General features: G+C 41.4%; 1 protein-coding gene across 2 annotated transcripts in view; it reads left to right on the forward strand.

Annotated features, from left to right (window-relative positions):
• MKX (mohawk homeobox) overlaps positions 1 to 14,597 on the forward strand; it is a 49,894-nt gene extending 35,297 nt beyond the window's left edge. For both annotated transcript variants that reach the window (XM_064704051.1, XM_064704052.1), the window contains 2 exons: positions 11,851 to 11,884; positions 11,996 to 14,597. In XM_064704051.1, the coding sequence (XP_064560121.1) occupies positions 11,851 to 11,884; positions 11,996 to 12,182 (221 nt within the window). In that variant the 3' untranslated portion in view covers positions 12,183 to 14,597. The remainder of the gene's footprint in view (positions 1 to 11,850; positions 11,885 to 11,995) is intronic.
• Positions 14,598 to 21,865: the final 7,268 nt, after the last annotated feature.

Raw genomic sequence — 21,865 nt, forward strand, 5'->3', positions numbered from 1 at the left:
GTGGTAATAATACACTGTGCATCGATAACTCATATTTGTATTATGAAATGTTATTAATAAATTTATTACAAAATAATTTTATAGTATGAAGGGAATGGATTACTTTTTATTACTCATTATTTAAAAGATATGTATTATTACTGTCACGATTATTAGTAATACTATTTTAGTCCAGTGCCTATTTAAGTACAGTGGCTAGAGTAGCTTTTTCAGGTGAGAACTGTTTGCAATGATCTCAGAAAATCATCTTCTTCACTCAGAGAAGCAGCCTGAGCACATTGCCCGTAGTTCAAAAACCCTGTTTGAAAGCAAATCTGTTTGCTGTGAAATGCTGCGGCTTGGGGTCCTCCCTGGCTCAGCAATTGCGAGCAGCTCTTGCTGAGCTGAATGGCAAAGGCTGTGAATGCGCCTCGTTGTTCTGCAGCGTGTCCTGCAGGAGAGGAGCAGAGCAGAGCGGCTCTGCAGCCGCACAGAGGCTCTGAGAGCCGGGCAGTTGTGCTGTACTGAGAGGAGCAGGCAGCATCTCTGGTCAGGGTGGCTGTAAGCGCTGTCTCTCTGCAGTTTTGCTGCCATGCAGGTCCATTATCCGCTGCTGTCACAGCTGGCTGCTCTCTGCCACGTGGATGGATGCTCCGTGCCTGCTGCTGCTGCTCCTCATTTACTCAGCCTGAGGCCTGGAGTGCAGGAAATCTGAGCCCAGCCCCTGTCCTGTTATCAGTGACAATGCTTCCCTGCTGGTTTCTTAAAAATCACTGTCTCCAAAAGCAGCAGTGTGTGTGTTGAATAACAAACCCCTTCACATTCAGGCTCTTCAGGTTTGGGAACAGAGCCAACATTCTTGAAGAATGATTTAGTGGCCAATAAACATCTGCAAGGTCTGTAAGACTGTCAGAAGCAGTAACATTGAAAGTGAAGATCATATCAGTAGTGATTTCTCTGTCCTGACAAGGCATTCAGTGCAAATATTTGTTCAGTCATCCTCACTCTCATTGCTGTTATCACAGACGGTTTCATACATTTTGCCAGAGAAGCAATTTCATCTTCTTCCACAAAGCTGTTCACATCCAAGGCCTCTGCAATGTTAAGTACTGGCCTACTACTGTTTCAGGACCTCCCACACGTGCTCGTTCAGAGTGCAGGAGCCTCATCTGTCTTGGGCAAAGGCTCTGCTGTGAAAGGGACTTAAAATTTCCAATTAGTGAGTATCTGCAGTGTTAAAGTTTAGCTGCTCCTTGAGAATTCAAGTCCAGTGTGGCTGATTTGTTCCACTGCACCAATCTCCATGACCAACCCCAGACAGGCTTTGAGCTCTTCTTAGTATGATTCTTCTGCAGGGTTACTGGAATTAAACTGCATTAGGACTCAAACCATTTTAAACATGAGATGATATTTAGAGTACAGAAGGAGGTGTTTCTGCTTCTTCAAAAGCTCTTGGCAAATAGGCACATCTTCCTGAATAACTTTGGACATGATGCTCTGCTCCAAGAGCCTTCTGCCTTTTAGTGCACTGCCTCTCACTCACTCAGTGAATAGGAAAACTGAAAACACAGCCCTTCTTGATAGGCCTCCCAATTTACTAGGGTCTCTGAGGGCCTGTTTAAAAGGTGCTTGGTAATATTTAGGTTTGGGAAGAAGTCCTGTAATGGAAATAATAACAGTGCAAGTTGTGGTAAGCAGGAGCATGAAGACTGCAATAGCTTCACAAGGGAAAGCAGAGGAAACAAAACTGAAGAGCTGACTCAAAAATAATACTGTCAAACACTAAAATCACTTTTGTTCAACTGGAGATGGGAATAATCCACAGGCAGCTCCTTCCCCTGCAGCTCACTCAGCACTCTCCTTGTGCTGATTATTCTGTGTATGGTCAGGGAGGTGTGTGACTTCAGCTTTCTGTGTATGTTGCTGTTATTCCTCAGGTTGCTGAATAAAGGAGTTCTCATCACATTTAGAGCTAGATGAGGAAAGAGGTACTGTTCTGACATATATGACCTGGCCTAGTTTGAAAGATGTCTCAAAACTTATTTTAAATCCTCATTGGCTGCTCACTGCTGGTTCTGTACCACCAAAGCCACAGCATGAATGTAGCTGAGCCCCTCTCAGGACAGGATGATTTCATGATGTGCTGTTCAGTGCCACTTGATACATTCTATTTGGCACTTTTCAAAGTTTAATAAAGGTATTTTCATAAGACATCTGTTGGATTTCACAAATGGATAAGTAAGGCATCAAATAATTACAATTTAAAGTAATTTTAGCTGTGTAAGACCTTGAGGATGCTCAAGGTTTCATGGCTTTTTATGCATGCAAAGGAACACTCTTGTTTACCTCATTTGCACCTGTGAGTGCTCAGCCATGCTGAAGTGGAGAGCCTATGCTCTCAAGGCAGAGAATGTTCTCTCAGACCAGGGAATGTACTGTAGCACCTGTGAGAAGGTTAGTTAGAATGACTCACTGAGCCCCACACTAACCTGTAGCACAAGCAGAGAGACTGTCGGCCCCTAACATGATGTACTCAATGTGTTAAGTCCATCTGACTGTCTTCTCTCTTCTTGTTTCCTCCTCCTACAACAGCCTCGGAGCTGCTGTGTCATGGCACCGAGGTTGTGCAGGGAAAGGTGTCACTGACTGCTGCAGGTTCAGCCTGGCACAACTCTGCCATGTGCCTGCAGGAAGCGCTGACCACAGAAAATACCATGTGTGACTGTACTGCTGTATCTCATAATATACCTAGTGTGAAGGCAGAATGCTGAGCCATTCCCATTTCTATGCAAACATAAAATGTAGAAGCAGATACAGGTAGGTATATATTTGAAAATATCTATATCTCCTTGGAGATATAAACAATCTTAAATTTCACATGTGATCCCTGGATTTACAGGATCTGTTGTGCGACAGTTGTCTGGGTTACCGTGAGCCTCTTTTGCAGCTTACAGTCATTTTTATAGCTGTTTGATTGCTGGAGCCCTGCTGATGCCCTTTTCTTACAAGCTCCTTGAATTTGCAAGCTTATGATCCCACAGCACAGTAGGTTTGGGACACTGCTGAGGTGCCTGGGGTTCAGTATTTGCACACGTATCAGTGGTAGTCTGTGTGGATATTAGGAGAAGGTTCTTCAGCCATAGGGTGGCTGGGCACTGGGACAGGCTCTCCAGGGGAGCAGTCACAGCCCCAAGCCTGCTGAAGCTCCAGAGGCATTTGGACAATGTGCTCAGGCTCATGGTGTAATTCTTGGAGCTGTCCTGTGCAGGGCCAGGAGCTGGACTTCAATGATCCTTGTAGGTCCAGCTCAGGATATTCCATGATTCTGTGGGAAGTGTTGTGCACATTTCAGTACCCCATGCAGCGGGTGGAAGAAACTGTGTCTAAAGAGACTGTTTTTTTCAGTTCTTTATCTTACAGGTGAGTGAAAGGAACTGAATTTTGTCTCTCAGACACTCACCCATTCTTTACTCCATGCTTCTGGCTAAACAGACCATGGAAATCAGTTCTGACATTCACTGAGAAGTCCCCCCACTTGCCTGAAAATACAGCACCTTGTAATTTAAATTGTCTTTGTACAGCATATGCTTGGCTCCCATGAGCAGGAGAGGAGCTGTCTCCTGCAAGCAGGGCTGCAGGAATGGGTGGCACGTTCCTCTAAATTCTGCAAGAAGCTTCTGAAAATATCCTGTGTGTATGCATTCATATCATAACATTACACTGCATATATAGGGTCTGCTCCCAAACCCACAGCCAACTAGCATAACAAAATCAGATTTTACTGCTGTCGTGTCAGCCTAGGGTTGAAATATGGCTTTGAAACCCTCCCTTTCACCCTGCTTTTTTAATGAAAAACAATCGTGCTGGAGTGTAATAGTGCTTACCCTGGCTGCATTTGACTTTAGCTTTTTATTTTTAAAGCCTTATTTTAGTCTTTAAGAGCTCCCAATTAAAATCTTTAGATCCAGAATGAAAGACTGAACGTGCCTGCCTGCACAACAGCAACTTTCCTGGGTGGGAGAAGGATATTTTTGTATTAAAAATAAAGAAAATTTATATAGTGGCATGTTTTCTCCCTTTATATTCCTTACAGTTATTTTTCCTGGTGAATCTTCATTTGCCGTTTTGTAATTTTCCTCCTTTTTTTTTTTTTTTGGTAACATCTAGTCTTTCCTTTATTTCTTTTTTCTCTTCCTCTTCTCCTTTTTCCTCTTTTCTTTATTTCCCCCTCCCCCTCACCTGCTACCTAATGTGGTTTTCAATGTTAACCCCCAATGGTTTGCAGCAGAAGGGCAGAACACTTCACCTGATGAGTCAGGAGTCAGCACAGCACGTGTTGTAAATCCCTTCCCAAGTAACACACACACACACACACACACACACAAGAAGCCTAGGTCAGATGTTCCTTTATGCATTGTGAAATGCATGTGGGAGACTATCACCAAGGAATCTGACAACATTGCACGACTCAATGAGGAACATGCCAACTCAATGAGAAAAAAATGTATTTCAGCCAGCTTTGCAGCAAACTTGTAAAGAAAATAAAACCGTATAACCATCATTTTGTTAACAGGTCACCTCAACACTCACAGCCCCAGCTCCTATTATAGGCTCTGCTAAGGTCTGGCTAAGAAAACAAGACTCCCACGGAGCCCTGAATCTCACCAAGGAGAACACATTGTCACTGGTCAGTGGAAACCTGGAGTCAGCTGTGACAGCCTGAACAATGAAGTGATTTACACCAGTTTTTTATCTATTTTGCTAACCCATAAATTCTTACATTCACGTGCATAATTCAAGACTCTAAGACCATTTGCACCAAGCCAACTATTATGTGGGGCTTTCAGTGCACTTATTAATGCAAATATTAATATAGACTTGCAAACTCAGTTCTCTTTTATTATTTATAAAATACACCTATCACAGTCTCTGTGGGCATGTACGCTCATTTTATAAAAATCACATGTATTAAAATGTAATTAGATGCCTACTCCCACTGCAGCAGGCTCCAGGCTGCACAATGTAAAAAAGTCTTTGGATGCTCAGATATTCAGCAAAAAACTTGATTGTTAGCAGTCCTTCACAGTTAAAGCTTATATGCAAAGTTTGATGCAAGAAACAAATTGCAAGGAAGTATTTTCACAGAAAAGGTTTAGTCTAGGGCACAATGGAAAAGGGATGTTTCTAACATTGGCAAGACCCGCCATATGGATCCTAATAGAAGATGTCAGACCAGGGCTATAGCTGTTCCTGAGAAAAAATCCACTGGGTGAGCAGGGAAAAATATTCACTCTAGTGGTTACTGTGAACATAAATTGTCATTATGCAGTTTGTTCATCTGAAAGGACATAACAGCTGATGACAGGTCAGTTGTTATACTTGGTGTCCCTGGGAAGCCAAAGGAGTGAGGTAACAGGGTTGTGGGGGTGACTTCATTACAAGCTGCTCTGTAACCTCCTCCTGGAAGAAAGAGAACAGTGGTAAAATAAAGCTTTGCTGAAAAGGAGCTTTCTCTAGAGCCTGGGCCCAGAGCTCACTCCTGCAGGTTTCTGACAGCTTTCCTCCTCCCACCCAGCCAAAGGACATGGCAATAAATCTTTGTCAGTAGAAATCCAGTACACCCCTGAGATGGGACCAGCTGTGATTGGTATCCTGCCCTCTCCCAGGTCACACTGCCATGCTGTGTCTGCAGCCACAGGTCACCTGAAACTCCAGCAGGGACTTTCATTCCTCCACCTAAAGGATCTGCTGCATGAGCGCTGCCAGCCCCAACCAGGTGGTTTCACACAGACCTTCCCAGCCCAGGACCTGCTTTGGGGCAGGAGGGGACTCAAAAGGGGCAACACTGAAGGGGTCCCATGTGGAGGTGGCCTGGGGTCTGCAGGAGATCAGCTGCCAGGGCGTGTTTGGGGAATATTCCTGTAGGAGACTCTGTGGTTTGGAGTCTCTTCCAGCATGAGCTTTTCTGTCTGCACTTCTTCATAATTCATCCTTAATAGGTCTACTGTCCTGAGGAAACTGTGAGGATGGTGCAAAAGGAAAAGGGTTTTGGGAGTTTCAGTGCTGGGTGGGATGAGCCCTGCCTGTGTGTGGAAAGCCTGTGGTAGTGTGGGTCTCTGGCTGAGCAGTTATCCGTGTTTACAGGCTCATTTGTCTATTTACATTAGGCTCAAAATGGGAGGCTGCAAGTGTAAATATGGGATGGCCAGTTCCTTCTTCCTCCAATTCTAACTAGAGAAGCTGAGGCTTTCTTGTTTTTTAAAACATTACTGTAGTTTTTGCACCAAGATTAAATGACATTTTTTATAAGAGCCCTGGCCTGCTGCTTTGGGCTACAGTTTCCCCTCCCTTGCATTGCTGAGCAGCCTGGGCTAAGCCACGTTCCCTCCCCAGATGTGGGTGAATATTAGTGGTGTTGTGTGGTTCACAGTTTACTTTGGGATCCTTCAAGGGTAAAGGAGCTGTGTCAGTGCAGAAGAGCACAGGAGTATTAAATCAAATTAACCCAACTTTGTTCTTGGAGAAACAGAGATCTGAAAGTCTTATGCGCCCTGAAATTGTGGTTTGGAAAATACTGGGATCAAGGTGTGCATGAGTATGTGACCTACAGAAATACTTCAGCTCCCCACTAATTTACTCACACATGTAATGTTCATTTTTCTTTCAGATGCCTGGGTTTATTTCCTGTTTCTCCTTCTTTTTCCTCTTCTTGCTTGTTTTGAAAATGCTGGTCAACACATGTTAAGCCAGAGTCTCCAAAATCAACAAAAGAAAGTTCAGTAGTGGCAGTGAGAGAAACAACTGAATAATGTTGCCAATTTTAAAATGAAGATAAGTTATACAGGACCTTTTATTGAACCAACAAATGTTTTATAGTGTTCACCATTTGAGGCCAGCAGTTCTTTTTTCCCTCCCTCTATTTTAAGCTAGAAGATGTGTAATTCACCAGGAATCTGTACATGTTTAAGTAGCTTCAAAAAATACGACGGTCATGTGAGACTGACCTACTGTGCCTTGACTTCTATGTCCATTTTTTCCCCACTACATAATGTTCTGTACCCTTCCATCTCTGTCTCATTCCCTCATTCACACATTCTTTCCCCTGTTGGTTTCAAGCCATCTTTGCTTTGTCAGTGTTACCTGATAACACAAAGCAGGGTTTGAGCCAGTTGTTGTGGCTCAGCTGGACAGCCCAGTGAGTGGGGGAGCAAAGTGAGGCTGCTTGGTGCTGCCTAAGGGCTCAGCCCTGCTTTCCCTGCTCCCAGCAGGGCCTTGGGGTCTACTTCATCACTGCACACATGCAGTGCTTAGTTTAGAATTCTCAAATCCAAATGATAACATCTAACTGCAATTAACATTATTTAGCACACCCCTGAAGTCGTCCAGATATATTAAAAAATTCTTAGTCTGGATGCAGTGAGCAGTAAGGGTCTGAATTGTTCTGAAATGTTTGAATGTGCTGCAAGCTCTGTGTCACCAGAGTCTTTGTGCATAGTAAATTGGAGGTATGTGATGCTATTGTGCAATTTAAGGTTGGTTTGCCTGCAAGAACCCTGGGCTTCATTTTCTTTGGCTAGTCCTTTCTGATAGCAGAAGAACAAAGGAAAACATTTTAAATATAAGAGAAATCCTGGAAAATTCTGTTGTTAAATGCTTTTGAAATAGTCAAAATATTGCCTAGGCAGTATTTTGACTTTGGACTTCTGAGTCTCATTTACATCTCTGCTGAAATGGGACAGCAGGCTACCTTGCAAGAGAGTTGTCAGGATCAGGGAGTGAGTATTTATGAAGAAATTTTATGGTAAAAAAAAGATGCCATGTATATTATTAATAATTATGTGAGTCCTGAAAAATACCATGCTGTATCACAAAGCTGGTATTGTCTGGTGTCTACACTCTTGGCACTATGCCCTACAGTAAACTGTATACTGAAAACTCATACTAATGGAAAGGTATACAGAATTCCTTTGGTAGGTGATTTATAGTGACTTCCTATTATAAACAAGAGGGAACAAATATCCTGCCTTGCTGGTTTCTTGGGGTGGATGTTGAGAGCAGAATGAGACATTCTTGGCCAGGCAAAAGTAATTCTCTGGATGGTTACAGAATGAAGCACCAGAAAGTGAGGTATAAATGACAACTCCTAATTTTAAATGATTAAGTTTCTATTTTCACAGTGTTTAAAACTTTCTGGCTACAGAGAAAATGACCACTGTTTTAAGTGATTTCCAAACATGTAGCAAAAATGTATTTCTGAGGTTTAATATTAAATAGATTTATTATAGAATCTCAATATATGTTGAAAGCCTACCAACATCCTTTGACAAGAAGCATAATCCTTTCTGAGATGCTACAAAACACCTTCAGCAGCAGCTTCTTCTGGTTTCAATTGCTAAATATGTTATTGAGCACTACTGTTGTTTGTTTAGGAAAATTATTTGTGCTGGCCAGTTGTATGCTGTTAAAATGTATTTATGTCTGTGTGTAGTAGGGTAAACAGAATTTTTTAGCTTACCAAATGAGCCTTGGGAACAGTGTGGAATATAATAATTCATCAGTGCTGGCTTTCCCAGGAGTCACTTGGCACACTGATCTACGCTTGACCAGTCTGTGGGGGTTTAGATTTGTGTGACAGCTTGCCTTGATCTGACTATGGAGAGAGCCACACTTTAGGAAGAGACCAGAGGTTCTGCTACCGAAGGTGCATGAGGTTCAAGGTAACCACAGTGCCTGGAGAGAACAGCTCTGGTGCAACTTTATCACCTCAAGGTTGGTAAAATGCTGCTTCTCACGTTGTAGAGAGAGGGTCAGGAGTGCAGTGCCCATCAGCACTTGCTCTGGGGTGAGTCCTCAGCTGAGGCTACTTGGTGAGATTCAGCATGCTCCACTGTTTTTCCATTCCTTTCATCACCATTTCCAGAGGTTATCCAGCCCCAGTGCCATTTCCTAATTGCCTCAGAGATTAAATCTAGGGATGTGTTGTGTGATGGTCAAACAAGTGAACACTTTCCATTCTGAGAGTGCAATTCTTTGATTATTTTCATGGAGCAATCTCACCAAAATAGTTTTATAGGTTTTAATATTTTATAGTTGAAATATACTTTGCAATTCTTGTGAAGGTACCTCACATATTAAAAGCTTCAAATTATCAAAATCTTTAATTAGTAGTTGGAGGCAGAGCAGATAGATTACAAAAGATGAAGAAAAAGCAAAATATTGGGTAAGACTCACAATTTTGCAGGTTTTTTTATATGATTGATAACATTTTGTCATCTGTGTTCTTTCTCTGGGGACTGAAGAGCCAGACATGAGTAGCCTGCATTTCTTCCAGGCTGAGCTAAGCCATTAAGCCTGTAGTTATACTAGCAGTGTCTAATGTCTCTATATAAAAATAGATATGAATCATTGATATACTGAATAGCCAAAGGAGAGAGATGGTCCTCCCCCATCCAGCTCTCAGCACATCCCCATGAATGATAATGCTGTCCAAAGGACAAAATGTGAGGAAGGGGCCACAGAACAGGACTCAGAGATTTGGCTTTGCAGCAGCACACAGGGATTTTGGGCTGCAGTGTTGAATAGAGTGGCTGAATCCACTTTTTGGGGAACATCTCTGTTCATTATGAATGGAGTCCAGACAAAAAAAAGGATACAAATTTATGTGACTTAGATGGCACTTTCATGGCATGTGAAGTGAACCCCACTTTTGCTTTGAGTCACATCAAGTTGGTTTGACTAGCAAGATGTCAAGGAGAGCATAAGGAAAGGTCTTTGTCTCTCTCACTGAGGTTATCCCCAACCGAAAAAAAAAGGTAATACTTATTTCCTTTGCTAAAGGCTGTTCAGACACAAGGGAGCTTCTTGGATGCTGTGGTACTGCAAACTGGCATATGCTGTCAGAGGTTTGGTATAGCAGAAAAGGATTTTTGGCAAGAAAAAGAGGGCCTGTTCTTTGAAATTATGGATTTTCAGACTTCATTGAACTAACATGCTTCAAGAGCAGCTATTAGCCAGAGCTTTGCAAATTATCAGTGATGGTTTTATTTTAACCTAGCTTTGAGTTTCTTGACATAAATTATTTGTTTGAAAAAACCATAAAATTTGAACAGAATAAGAAAATAAATATGTGTGATTCAGGAAAAATCTTCAGCAAAGTTAAAGAATGGGCAGCTCTTTCCTCCTGGATTTTATTTTTTAGTTTTGCTACTGCTTTTATACACCATGGGCAAGATGCTTTCTTTGAGAGCTGGCTAAACACCAGTAAAAAATATTTGCAAATACTCCTTCAAATAAACGCTGGAATTGGAATGTGTGTCACCATTCACACCTACTTCCCTCAGAAGTTTGTACAAGCAATTTTTTTGTTCATAGGAAATATTTTCCAACAGCAAAAGAAACGGACAGATGCTTGAGAGAGGTGTATTTATAGCCAGGTTTGCTCTGGCCATGATGTTCTCTATTACTTGCCATTTCCATTTCTATACCTACTGATCTATTCAGTCCTAAACATCATCTTGAAAATTGTCTCTAATTAGAAAAAACAATGAAGCAGGGCTAAGGAATTCTTCATAGTGAAGTACAGTGTGAAGAAGGAGACTTTTGTGTAATCCAGTACCTCTTTATGGATCAAATGTTTCTTTTTTTCCTTGGTTCCTTCCTCTGCATAGGCTGGTCTTCCCCTTCTTAAATCCCATTCAAGCATTGTTCTAGGAAATATTAAGAGACACTGATTTAAGCTGTGCGATTTTTGAACAACACTTGAATCTTGGTCACCTGGGAACATTTATTTATAAAGCTGTTTTTCAAAAGGATGGAGGCCTGCTAGATCAAACAGGCAGACAGCTGATCTCTGAAACTGCAGGTGGTCTGCCTGTGGCTCTTTAATGGAACTGTGGTCTCCAGCAGTCACCTCCAAGTACTGGGCAGTGCAGCTGAGCTGAATTATTGGCTGTAGGAGACAATGGGCTGCTGGCTGTGGTGGGCAAGGTTGCTCCTAAGGGAAGGGCTACCAAGGGTTATTCCACTGGAAGCTCTGTTTAAAGAAGATCAATTTTTAATTAATAATCTGATGGAAATCTAGCAGTAAGGTTGATTTATTTGGGAATCTGGCCTCACAAAGATGTACATTACTTTTTGAGATTGATGTTGTGTTTAGACGCTTTTTGGGTCTTGTAGCCACTAGTGCTCATGCCATTGCTGTTTCTTTGGTTTGACCTGTTTTCCATAGGAATTGCAGTTGGGCTTCGGCTTCTTGCTCCTCTATAATGTATTTCTGTGTCAGGATAGCAAACCCACTGAATAAAGCTTATACATTTCTGTAAATATTTCTGGCTTCTCTGGGACGTGAGGACTTAGTGAATGAACAAATATGACTGTTGATGAGGAAGTGTAGTTCATGCCTGTGATGCAATTTCATGTCTGAGGGCTGTTGACCAGGTGTGCTTGTTACTTGTGTCCCTCTCAGCTGCCTCTGCAAGGGGAGCACTGAAACCCACACACATCAAGTGTCCTATTTTTAGTGCATACTAGAAGGCATTCACTGAAAGGCAATGAAGCTGATTTTTATTTTTAGGTTTTGCAATTCCTTATGTCCTCGGTATTCAAAACATAAATATGTTTTGAAGAGCTCCTCTATTGCCCTGCAAGATGTGGGTGAACCTTCAGGAACAGCTACACCTTCAGTATGGCTTTCTCCAGGAAGATGCCTGCATGAAGCTGGTCCTTTATGTGTGTCAAAGCAAAGATTTTCTTTCAGATCTGGTAGCAAATTTGGAAATAAATCTTGGATTATTTTTCAATATGCCTATTCCCTGAGCATGCTTGTTTTTAAAACTATTAAAATAAAATAGACTTTTCTTTTCCTGTTTTCAGAAAATCTGGAGAATGGACCAAATAAGTGTGAAAGGTGAGTAAGGGACTTCACAGTTTTCCAAAACTATTGTTGCTATACAGTTTTCCTGACACCATGTAGCTACGTAAGATGTGTGTGTAAGTATTTATTATTGCTTGAATCTAGTGCAGCTAACAGAAGGGGACCCAGCAAAGACGAGACGTACTGGAAGGAGATCAACGCAGCCATGGCCCTAACGAACCTTGCCCAGGGGAAGGACAAACTGCAGGGAACCACCAGCTGCATCATTCAGAAATCATCACATATATCAGAAGTAAAGACTGTTAAAGTGCCATTAGTTCAGCAGTTTTAAGGGATGGGTTCTCTTTCTTTTTCACGTCAAACAGACATTTCCCTCACAGGATTTGTTTTCAGCAAAATCCGGTTCACAGACAGAGGGAAAATGTGGAAAATAGGTCCCCTTTTACAGAATGGTCAGTTAAAAAAAATTAAGGTCCCTTCTGACTCAGATGTTTTCATTGTATTAAATGAAACGTTCAACTGCTTCTATAAAAGGCATGTAAATTATAAAAACCCTGTTTTTATCAAAACATTAACTTATTTTATGTTAATCAAAGTGCGCATAAGATGTTTGCATTGCTATTACAGTAAGTGCCTTGCTTTGAAAAAATAAGCTATAACGTGGGCATAGTACAACAGTGGTATGCCTCAAAATGACAATGCCATAATGCTTAAACTTTGTATATTATTCCAAGTGGGCTTAAGCAGCCGAGGGCTAAACACATTACTGCTGAAGGCCCTGGAGAGTTGTGCTTATTTGACTTGTACAAATTGATGAGTCTTAATGAAATTGTTACATCATTCTCACTCTCTTTTTTTTAATCAACAGTGTTATAAAAATTGTACAGTACGTTTTGTCAAAGTGACGATAAGGTTGTTATGCATGTTTCTTACCTGTATATGCAGTATATTAAAATACCAAAACCATTCCTTTGAAAAGTGCAATACTCTAGAACACACAAATTTAGGAAATAAGTTAATTGTTCAGATTATTTTGAACTTATACATATGCTGTGTTGCTCATTAAAGATTTCTAGTTGAGAAGGTTTTAGTCAGACTAGTTGTAAATTCAAGTTGAATTTCTATAATTTTAAAGCTTTACTAGTGACTTACTGAAGTTTTGATAGAAGTAAAATTGGTTTCTTCTTGTACAAAACTAAAACTATAGTGCCATTCAGAAATGTTTCCATGGTGGAACTTATTACTTTAATGTGGTTTAAACATTTTTATTTTGTATGTACTGCATAAATGAGGACGGTTGATTGACATTTCACATTTCAGTAAGAAAAGCCTGTAATACAAACTATCAAAGCCCAAACAAGAATTAAAGAAGGAACTGAAACATTGAAAAATCTCAGCATTTAAGGCAGCAATGCTTTAAGAAGATACTAAACTATGTATTAAATGTCATGTCTCTAAAATTGACTGCTATTGAGTGTAATAACTGTCATAAAACCAGGTTTATTTTAAAACTTTATCTGGAGGTGTACAAGTTATTCTTAAGTCATATAACAATAGTCTAATGAGGTTTACAGTGCTTGAATAAACAGTGGCAAAGCCAAAACCAATTTATACAGAATCTGTTACAGAAAACTGGAAAAGAGCTGATTGTTGCTAGGATTTGGATTTTTTCCTGTGGGTATCCTGTTGGGTTTTTTCCTACTTATCCCTTTCCTTGCTTCTCTTTCTGGTGAGCCATCAATGAACAAGACAAGACTTCAGTTCTGCTCCTGCTGAGTTTAATGGCAGAACTCCCACACCAATGGAAGCAGGACTATGCTAATGATGTAACTAACTTGCAAATAGAGGCTGTTTGAGTTGCACTAAAATAGTCAAGACACATTGCAAATATCAGCCTTGGTGTGACTTCTTAGGAAACTTCTTGATGTAACATAACGTTGTTGGTTTTATTTAGTGTACAATGAAAATTATTTGATATGAAAATATTTTGTACATATATATTTTTACTTTGTTTTCTAAATTGCTGATTTGCATTGACTTAAAGTGCCAAGCAAGAAATGTATGTTGTGACTGTATGAACAGTTGAAGTATGTTTTACTGACTTGCATCATTATATGTCTAAGATTCCATGACATTAATTTTTAATACTTTACTGGATTTTGGCATAATAATGTGAGTTTATAACTAATAGCAGAGAGTTAATACTTCACTTTTGTTCATACTATTATAAGTTATTCTGGTATTAAATATTTTGTGACAATAAATTCATGGTTTTGACAAACTCTTCTGTTAGGAATATTCAGTGTTTTTGTCTGTATAAACAACAAAATTTGTCATGTAGAAAGGGTACTTCTGGGGACTCCTCTGAAGTAAAACTGGAGAAGGCAAGCCATTGTATAAACAACTTGTTAATGGTTCTCTTTTCCAATGATCAAAGCACAAGAATAATCTGTAAAACACATCAAGTGGGTTTTAAATTTAAGAAATACTTGGCCTAATTTCTTGTTACTGTTTCCTTTAATTTATTTTTTTTTCTACTGCTGCTTTAGAGTTTTCTGAAAACACAAATTCTGATGAATTATGTGTGTGTCTTTTTTAAATAACGAAAGTCATGATCAGTGCTGAGCCAACAGCTAATGAAAACTCAGTAATTATTTATGATATTGGAAAAACAAACATTATTACTATTGCTCTTCTTTGTTTCAACATATGTAACCATTTTAGTAAAATAAATAACTGCAAACAACCTCTTGCTGGTTTGAATTAAATATTCATTTATCTGTCCTTAGGCATTTGCATTTCTGGTTTCCTGTAATAGTCAGGGCTTCCCTGTACTGGGACACAAGCCTGTGATGGGCAAGGACGAAACAGAAAAGTTGTTCTGATCCATACACCTTGTGGTATGTAGTTGTGTGAAGTAGTTTAGCTCCTACCCAATGAAAATGCCTGGAGCAGGGTTTGAGTAATGACTACTAATGACAACGTGGCCTGATGCTGATAAATCCCCCACTCTGGAGGAGTGCAGGGGGAGGCTGTAGCTACTCACTGACCTGAGTCCCTGGAGAAGGTCCATCAGTTGGGAGAAACTTTGGTCATTGCATTTTTTTGGGAGCACAGGCTGCATTTGCCTACATTACCCTGTGTGGATGTTTGGCTGGGTGGAGAAGGAGAAGGAGTCAGCCCATCCAAAGCTCAGGGCTCATAGCAGAGAGCCCAGTGCAAGTGATCTCTTAACTTTTGTGCCTTGGCAAAGCTGCTCCACTTGTGTGGGAGGGGTGATAGCTCAGATTTGGTGGGCAATCATCACTTTCAGGTTTTATGTCCTGCTGATTTGTGATAAAAATGTACTTCTGCAACACCTCTGGCCACCCAACATGTCAGTGGAGATCTGGGTATTCAGCTGATACGTGAGTTCCTGAGGGAGTATGTACAGCCTGACTTTTGCTGTTGGGAATGTGTAAAAACACCCACATCTTAATGATGCTGAGCTACTTGGCACCTACTTTGTACCCAAGTTTGACATGAAGACACCAACTCAATCTGCTCCCACCTACTCTGTCACATCATTTGCCAGAGCTGAGCACTCCAAATTCTTATAAACCACTAAGTAAGAGGAGCTCCAATTTTCAATTCAGTAGTTAGAATATTTCTCAGGCTCAGGATTGCAGAATCTCCTAGCACCACAGAACTGCTGCAGCCACTGAGCTATAGTCCTCACTTTGTAACCTCATATCCTCCACTGGTGACCTAAGGCATAAATACATATGCCAGGTGAAGCATTCCACCAGGGAGACTGAGACCAAGTCCCAGGACAACACACAGGCCATTTTGAGGACATTTGATAACTTGGTGGCTTATGTTTTAATTTGGAGTTTGGCAAAGGACAGCAGCTAGACCTGGATACCCACACACAAGTGTGTGAAGTGGCCACCGTACCAGGAGCTAGAAGGAGAGATGAGGGAGGAAGTTGATGTCTGTACTGTGAAAGGAAGAATGGATTTAGCTTTGGCTATGGGAAATGCTATGCAGGCTTAAACCCCTTTCTTCATGATTTCTTTACTCACAGAGATTTTCATCATATTCCCTGGCTTTGATGAATTATGTTTTTTATCTACCTAAATTATCCATCAGTGGAGATCAACCACACCAAATGTGAGCTGCTATTACAGGAAACAGATTTGGTTATAAAAAATATCATAAGCTTCTGGAATTTTAATGCTCAGAAAATCCTTATTTTTACCCTGTGTGTCATCCCCAGCAATGGGAGACAGTTTAGGTATTGTTCTGCATTAGTCAAAGGGGGCTCTGCACCAGGGAAAGGCCTTGGTGACTGCTCTGGGGATGCCCTGAAAGCCAGGAAACTGCCTTCTCTCCCTGATTCACCACAAAGAGTTAATGAGGAATCACTGGCATGAGGAATACCTCAGGGCCAGTCAGAGAGCATGCCAGTGGGGCACAATTCACCCTGCCTCCTAAGGCGCTGCCAAGTAGTGGAACCACAGCCACCAAGCTCGGATTCTCCTTCAGGAATCTTTCCAGAGGCTTTCAGGTTCCATCATGCCTCTGTATCTTTCAGTCTTGTGGAAGTCTTGGGCCATATTCCTCACATGGCTTCTAGGGGCAGGAGGAGAAGGCTTTATCTGCTGGTGCGTCCCCTGTGTGGGGTTGAAGATGAGAGTAAATGATGAGTGTTTAGTCACCCAACTTTCCAATGCTACGGAAAAACTTCTATAAATTGAGCTCCACCAGGGCTATACAAGTCTTGTATATAATTTCTACATTAAGAAAAACACTGAGGACCTTGGAACAGCCCTGGCAAACCATGATCCCGGTACTGCCAGGAGAGAAAAACAGAAAAGCAAAGCTTGTCACTGCTCCTGGCATTGCCTCAGATGTCCTCTTGCTGTGTGGCAAAGGGAAGGGTGCAGCTGTTTCTATCATGTTTGGCTTTCACAGAATCACAGAATCATGGAATAAGCTAAGCTGGAAGGGACCCATCAAGTCCAGATCCCATCCCTGCGCAGCACCATTCTCTAGAATCACACCATGTGCCCAAAAGCATTGTCCAAAGGCTTCTTGGACTCTGTCAGACTTCACATTGTGACCACATGACTGTGTTGTCTTTCAGGTATTTTTCAATACCTCCCATAACTTCATCAGGCACTAAAGTGAGACTGACAAGCTTGCAGTTTCTGGGGTCCTTCTTGCTCTTCTTGAAAACTAGGACAATGTTCACAAGGTTCCAACCAGCTGGGACCTCTCCAGATTCCCAGGACTGCTCAAAAACCATCAAGAGAGGTTTTGCAATGATACCAGCCAGCTCTTTGAGGATTCTTGAATGATTCCCACCAGATCCCATAGATTTGTAGGGATCCAGCTGGGGAGGAAAATCCTGCACAGTTTCAGGCTTGAATGGAAACTGATCATTCTTGCAATCAGGGTCCTCCAGCTCAGGGCACTGAGACCCCCTTGATCCATCGTTCGTGTTGAAGATAGAGGCGAAGAATGCATTAAATGCCTCTGCCGTGTCCATGTCCCTCCCTCTCTGTGAGGTGAACATCTTCATCCTACAATGGTCCAAAGTTGTTTTTGCACTGCCTATTACCATTAATACATTTGTAAAAAAATCTTTTTAGGGTTCCCCACATTTCTGTCCAAATTCAATTATTTTTTCACACAAACAAATTTTTCTTGCTGTGAAACCCCATGTTCTGCTATGGCACCTTCAGCACGCGTGTGCTTCCATGCAGTCCTTGGTGTGACCACACTTTGTTAAACCCGAGCCTGGTACTCACAGGAAAATAGAGCCTGGACTTGGCACAGACTGAGCATAGCAGATCCCCCAGTATTCCACTACCAGCTCTGAAGTCCAGTTGGCACCAATTCAGTGGTCACAGTGACAGCTTTAAGCATGACAACCCCCGTTCTCATTCCTGTGCTGCTATGAAAGATCTGTGAGACTCTTGGAAAATTAGAAAGAACCTCAAAGGGTTTCAGGCTCCTAACCTAACAAATTGAAACACTTCTGGAGGTCTGAGGGCCAAGTCATGTTTCCATGGCCAAATGTAGGCAGTTGCATGCCTACTCTGAGCCAGCTGGACAGGAATTTGGGTAGCCAAGTCTGGCATCAAGCCTGAGCTGCTCTACCAAGATCCCCCAAAGAGCATGAACTGGATTTAGTATGGTGTGAATATGTCTGTGCAGCTTTGGGATCATTGATTTTTCTATGTCTTATTCAGATTGTCCACAAATTTCTCTGTGCTTTGGCACAGTATTTCAAAGAGGACAATAATACAGCTTTGTGTGGCTGAGTCGATGTTTGTAGGAGGACATTGGTAGTTGGAAGCTGCTCTAGTGACATCCCTGCCCATCCTAGTTAGGTAGGGCAGGAAAGAAAGGTGAAGCATGATGCAAAGGGCCGGATTGCCTGAGAGCACTGCACTGACACACTGCAAGGGAGGCTAGAGGAATCCAGCCTTGATGCCAGTTCATGTTTTACAAGCTGACTTGCAAGTGCCAGGGTGTGCTCGATTCTCATTAGCAGCAGAATTGAGACCCAAACCCACAGCTTTCACAGTGCTGGGTTGCTGAGCCAGTGTTTAGGCTTGGGCCCCATCTTGAAACTCCTCTTGTTTAACAAGAAGGGAGGCGGTTGGCTAAAATACAAGTACCTTGAGGGGGGAAAAAAATGAAGAGGAAAAAAAAAGAAGAAGTGGAAAAGAGACATGAATGCCTAATGCAACAGAAAAAAAAAAACCCCAAACCTCCTTAATGTTGCTGTTATGTCAGCTTGGGTTATTGGCAGTGGAAGTGGTTATTGGCAGCGGAAGTTAGACCTGGCTCAAGGCTAATATAACTTGTGCACCTGACGTTTTAAAAGGAGCTGAGATCTGGTTTCTTAATGGATGGGCTTTTTTCATTCTTGGTATTGGTCCTTTCTCCAGATTTCCTTAACTTTCCTTTCAGCCTGCTTTGGACTTAATTGTCTTTCTATCTTTCCTCCTGCCTGAAAAGTCTCCTGTTTCATGAAGACAGCAATGGGATCCTTCAGGCCAAGGCTCATTCTTCTGGCTTTGCAGTTTCTAGGGCCATGTAGAGCGATACATGATACAACAAGCTGGTGCTCAATGACAAAGTTTGGTATCTCCCTTCTCACAGTCCAGCCAATGAACATATGAAGCCTCAGGAGTGTGCAATAGAGGCTCTTCAACCAACAAGCTCACCATCTATCACTTCACTCCTAACTACTACTGCTTTTGGCTATCTTAACTCCCAAAAGGACTGTCAATTTAACCATAACTACCTAAGAACTGCCAAGTCTCATTTTATGAGCTGCTTTTGAGAGTTTAGCTATTTAAGGCTGATTTTAAACAATTTTTATTGGTACTTCGTGGCATGTGCCTGATTTACAGTGCTGTAAATAACCACAAATTAGGGACATTTCTTTCTTTACAGTAAAGGCACATTATCTTGAGCATAAGAAAGATAGTTTGTTGGTAAAGAACTGGAGTGCAGGCCCTTTCCTGCTACAGACTCCCTGTGTGAGTCCAGGTAAGCCTTATCCTGAGTTCGGTCCGTGCAGACAAGCTGACTCTTCCCTGGGGATGCTCTAAAGACCAGGGAATGTCTTGAGATGTCCCTCAGTGCTGTGGTAGGAGACAGCAATGCTGTTTTGTAAGTGGCACACTCAGTTGGATGCCCTCAAGAAGTGATGGCTTTCGGATGTTGAGTGTAATTTAAAATTTCATCTCAGTCACGTGTCCCAGTACAGCCATCACCTTCTGCAGCACTTCCACCTCTTCACTGACTGCAGGAGGAGACTGAGCTACTGACAGCAGATGTCCAAATCTGACACAGCTAAAGCTGGGGAAGACAAACTGGGCTCTCAAGAAACAAGACTTTGGGACCCACACCACCAAGACTCTCATTGGGCTCAGGCCACCACTACTGACCTTCCTTTGCAATGTCAGCTGAGGAGCACACTGGAGCACATGGATAACCTCATCCTAGGAAGCCAGAAATGTGTCTTTAAGAAAGACTTCTTGTTGCCCAAGAATTTGTGGATGAACAAGTTCAGATGTAACATAAGATGTTTCATTTAGGACTGTCCCTGTGACTTGGGAATGTTCAGCAGAGCAGTCTGATTTTCCTCATATTAATGGGTGCAGGGAGGACAATCTTCACTCTAAAGGGTTTAAAGCTCTGGTTTTGCACATTTTAAAGAATTTTCTCCCAGGTCTCAGGCCTGCAGAATGTGCTGATAAGAATCAGAAGAAATAGTGACATCAGGCAGCACAAGAAAACCCTGCTGTGATTTTGGGAAAGGACATAGACACCTCACTGGGGTCTTCAGTGCCATCACTGCACTGCACAAAGGGGTTCCTTTCAACAGTAAATTCCCTATTCATGTTTGTTGCCTTCACATACAGAGAAAATTCTATTTATAGGGAAGAGTGAGAGTGTATAACTGAAGTACATGGCTAAATGCTTTGGGCAGCATTTAAAATGTTAATCTTAACTTTGGGAATCTTGTGAAATGGCCACAAAATATGTGGCCGGATTTTAAAATGTTCCAAGTACTCAGTGGCAGCCAGTGTAGTCATGAAAAATGGTCAGCAGCATTTCAGCTAAATCTTTGTGAATTAAATGCCAGGTCAGCAAATTGGAAACATTTTGTGGAACAGGACAACTGTGTTTAATTTCTTTGGATTTCTTTTAAGAAAGCTTGGAGATGATCAATCCCCAATTTATGTAATTTTTTTAAATGAGTAAGTCTAGTTTTTCATATTTACTTTTGTTGTCTTGAAATGTAAGATAATTAGAGTAAAAAGGATTGAAATCAAGACCAAAATAGAAATAATTGAAACCTACAAAAATATTGACTTTTCCAAATTATGTTTACTGACGTTTTAAAAATGTTCTTCTGGCTATTTCTCTTAATTTGTTTATGTATTTATACTTTCTAACCCATTTTAAAACAACAACAACAACAAAAATGTTCTACCATATCAAAAATATCTACAGGCAGGGAAAATATGTTCTTCATAGTTGCATTGAAGAACTTTTAATGCTCATTGTCTTGAAAAAAAGACCACTTTTGCATGGTGACCCATGGATATAAAAGTCTGTCTCTATCACTTTGCTTGAAAGTACTGGTTTTTATGCTGAATCATTCCAACTAGCACAATGCTGCTTTTACTGTAGGTTACTTTTATATCAGTGTCCTGTTGCTTTCAAAAAAAATAGGGTTTAAGAGGAACCCTATTTGAGGCTTTTTCTGCTGTCTGGGATATTGAAAGGAATTTGCATTCAGGTGGAAAATGAAGATAATGAGCATCGCATTTGCTGGTATTCCTCAGCCTTGGAGAGGAGACACCCACTACAGTAATGGACAAATCTCTGTGATGTTTATTCATGCATGCTGATTACAAATAATAGAGCAAGCAAGAGTAAGCAAGGGGGTCAGATTGAAGAAGGCATCTCCATCACTTAAAAAGAGACTGCAACAGCAATAATAAATATATTTCTCAGTGAGAAGTGTAATGGCAACCAGAAAACTGAGAGTGCTCCAAGTTTTGCACCAACCTTTTACTGGCAGTGAAACCACATGCAAAAAAAAGTGAGGAAAAAGCTCAGCAAACAGCCAAGAGTGTCTCACCATGCTTCAAGACGCAGAACAAAGACAATCTTAGTAATTTCCAGTCCTTGAAACCTTGACTGCAGTCCTGAAGCTGACGTCTGCTGGGCAGGGTGTCTGTAGGTGGGCAGCAGAAGGGTCCTCTCAAGAGCAGCCTGCCCAGACTGGTGCAACCCCATCAGGCCATGCCCAGTGCCAAATTGGAAGAGACCCGGCTGGAAAGTGTGGTGCTTTTGTCACTTTAACTTATGCGAAGTGTTATGCAGTTACAAGTTATATTTATCCACCCTCTTTCACTCTTTTATTTAAACGCCTTTCCTTTATGGACTGAGTTCCTGGAAAATCACATCTCCCTTACTGCTATCTCAAACAAGGCT

Source organism: Zonotrichia leucophrys, chromosome 2 (genome assembly GCF_028769735.1).
Source record: "Zonotrichia leucophrys gambelii isolate GWCS_2022_RI chromosome 2, RI_Zleu_2.0, whole genome shotgun sequence".
NCBI lineage: Eukaryota > Metazoa > Chordata > Aves > Passeriformes > Passerellidae > Zonotrichia > Zonotrichia leucophrys.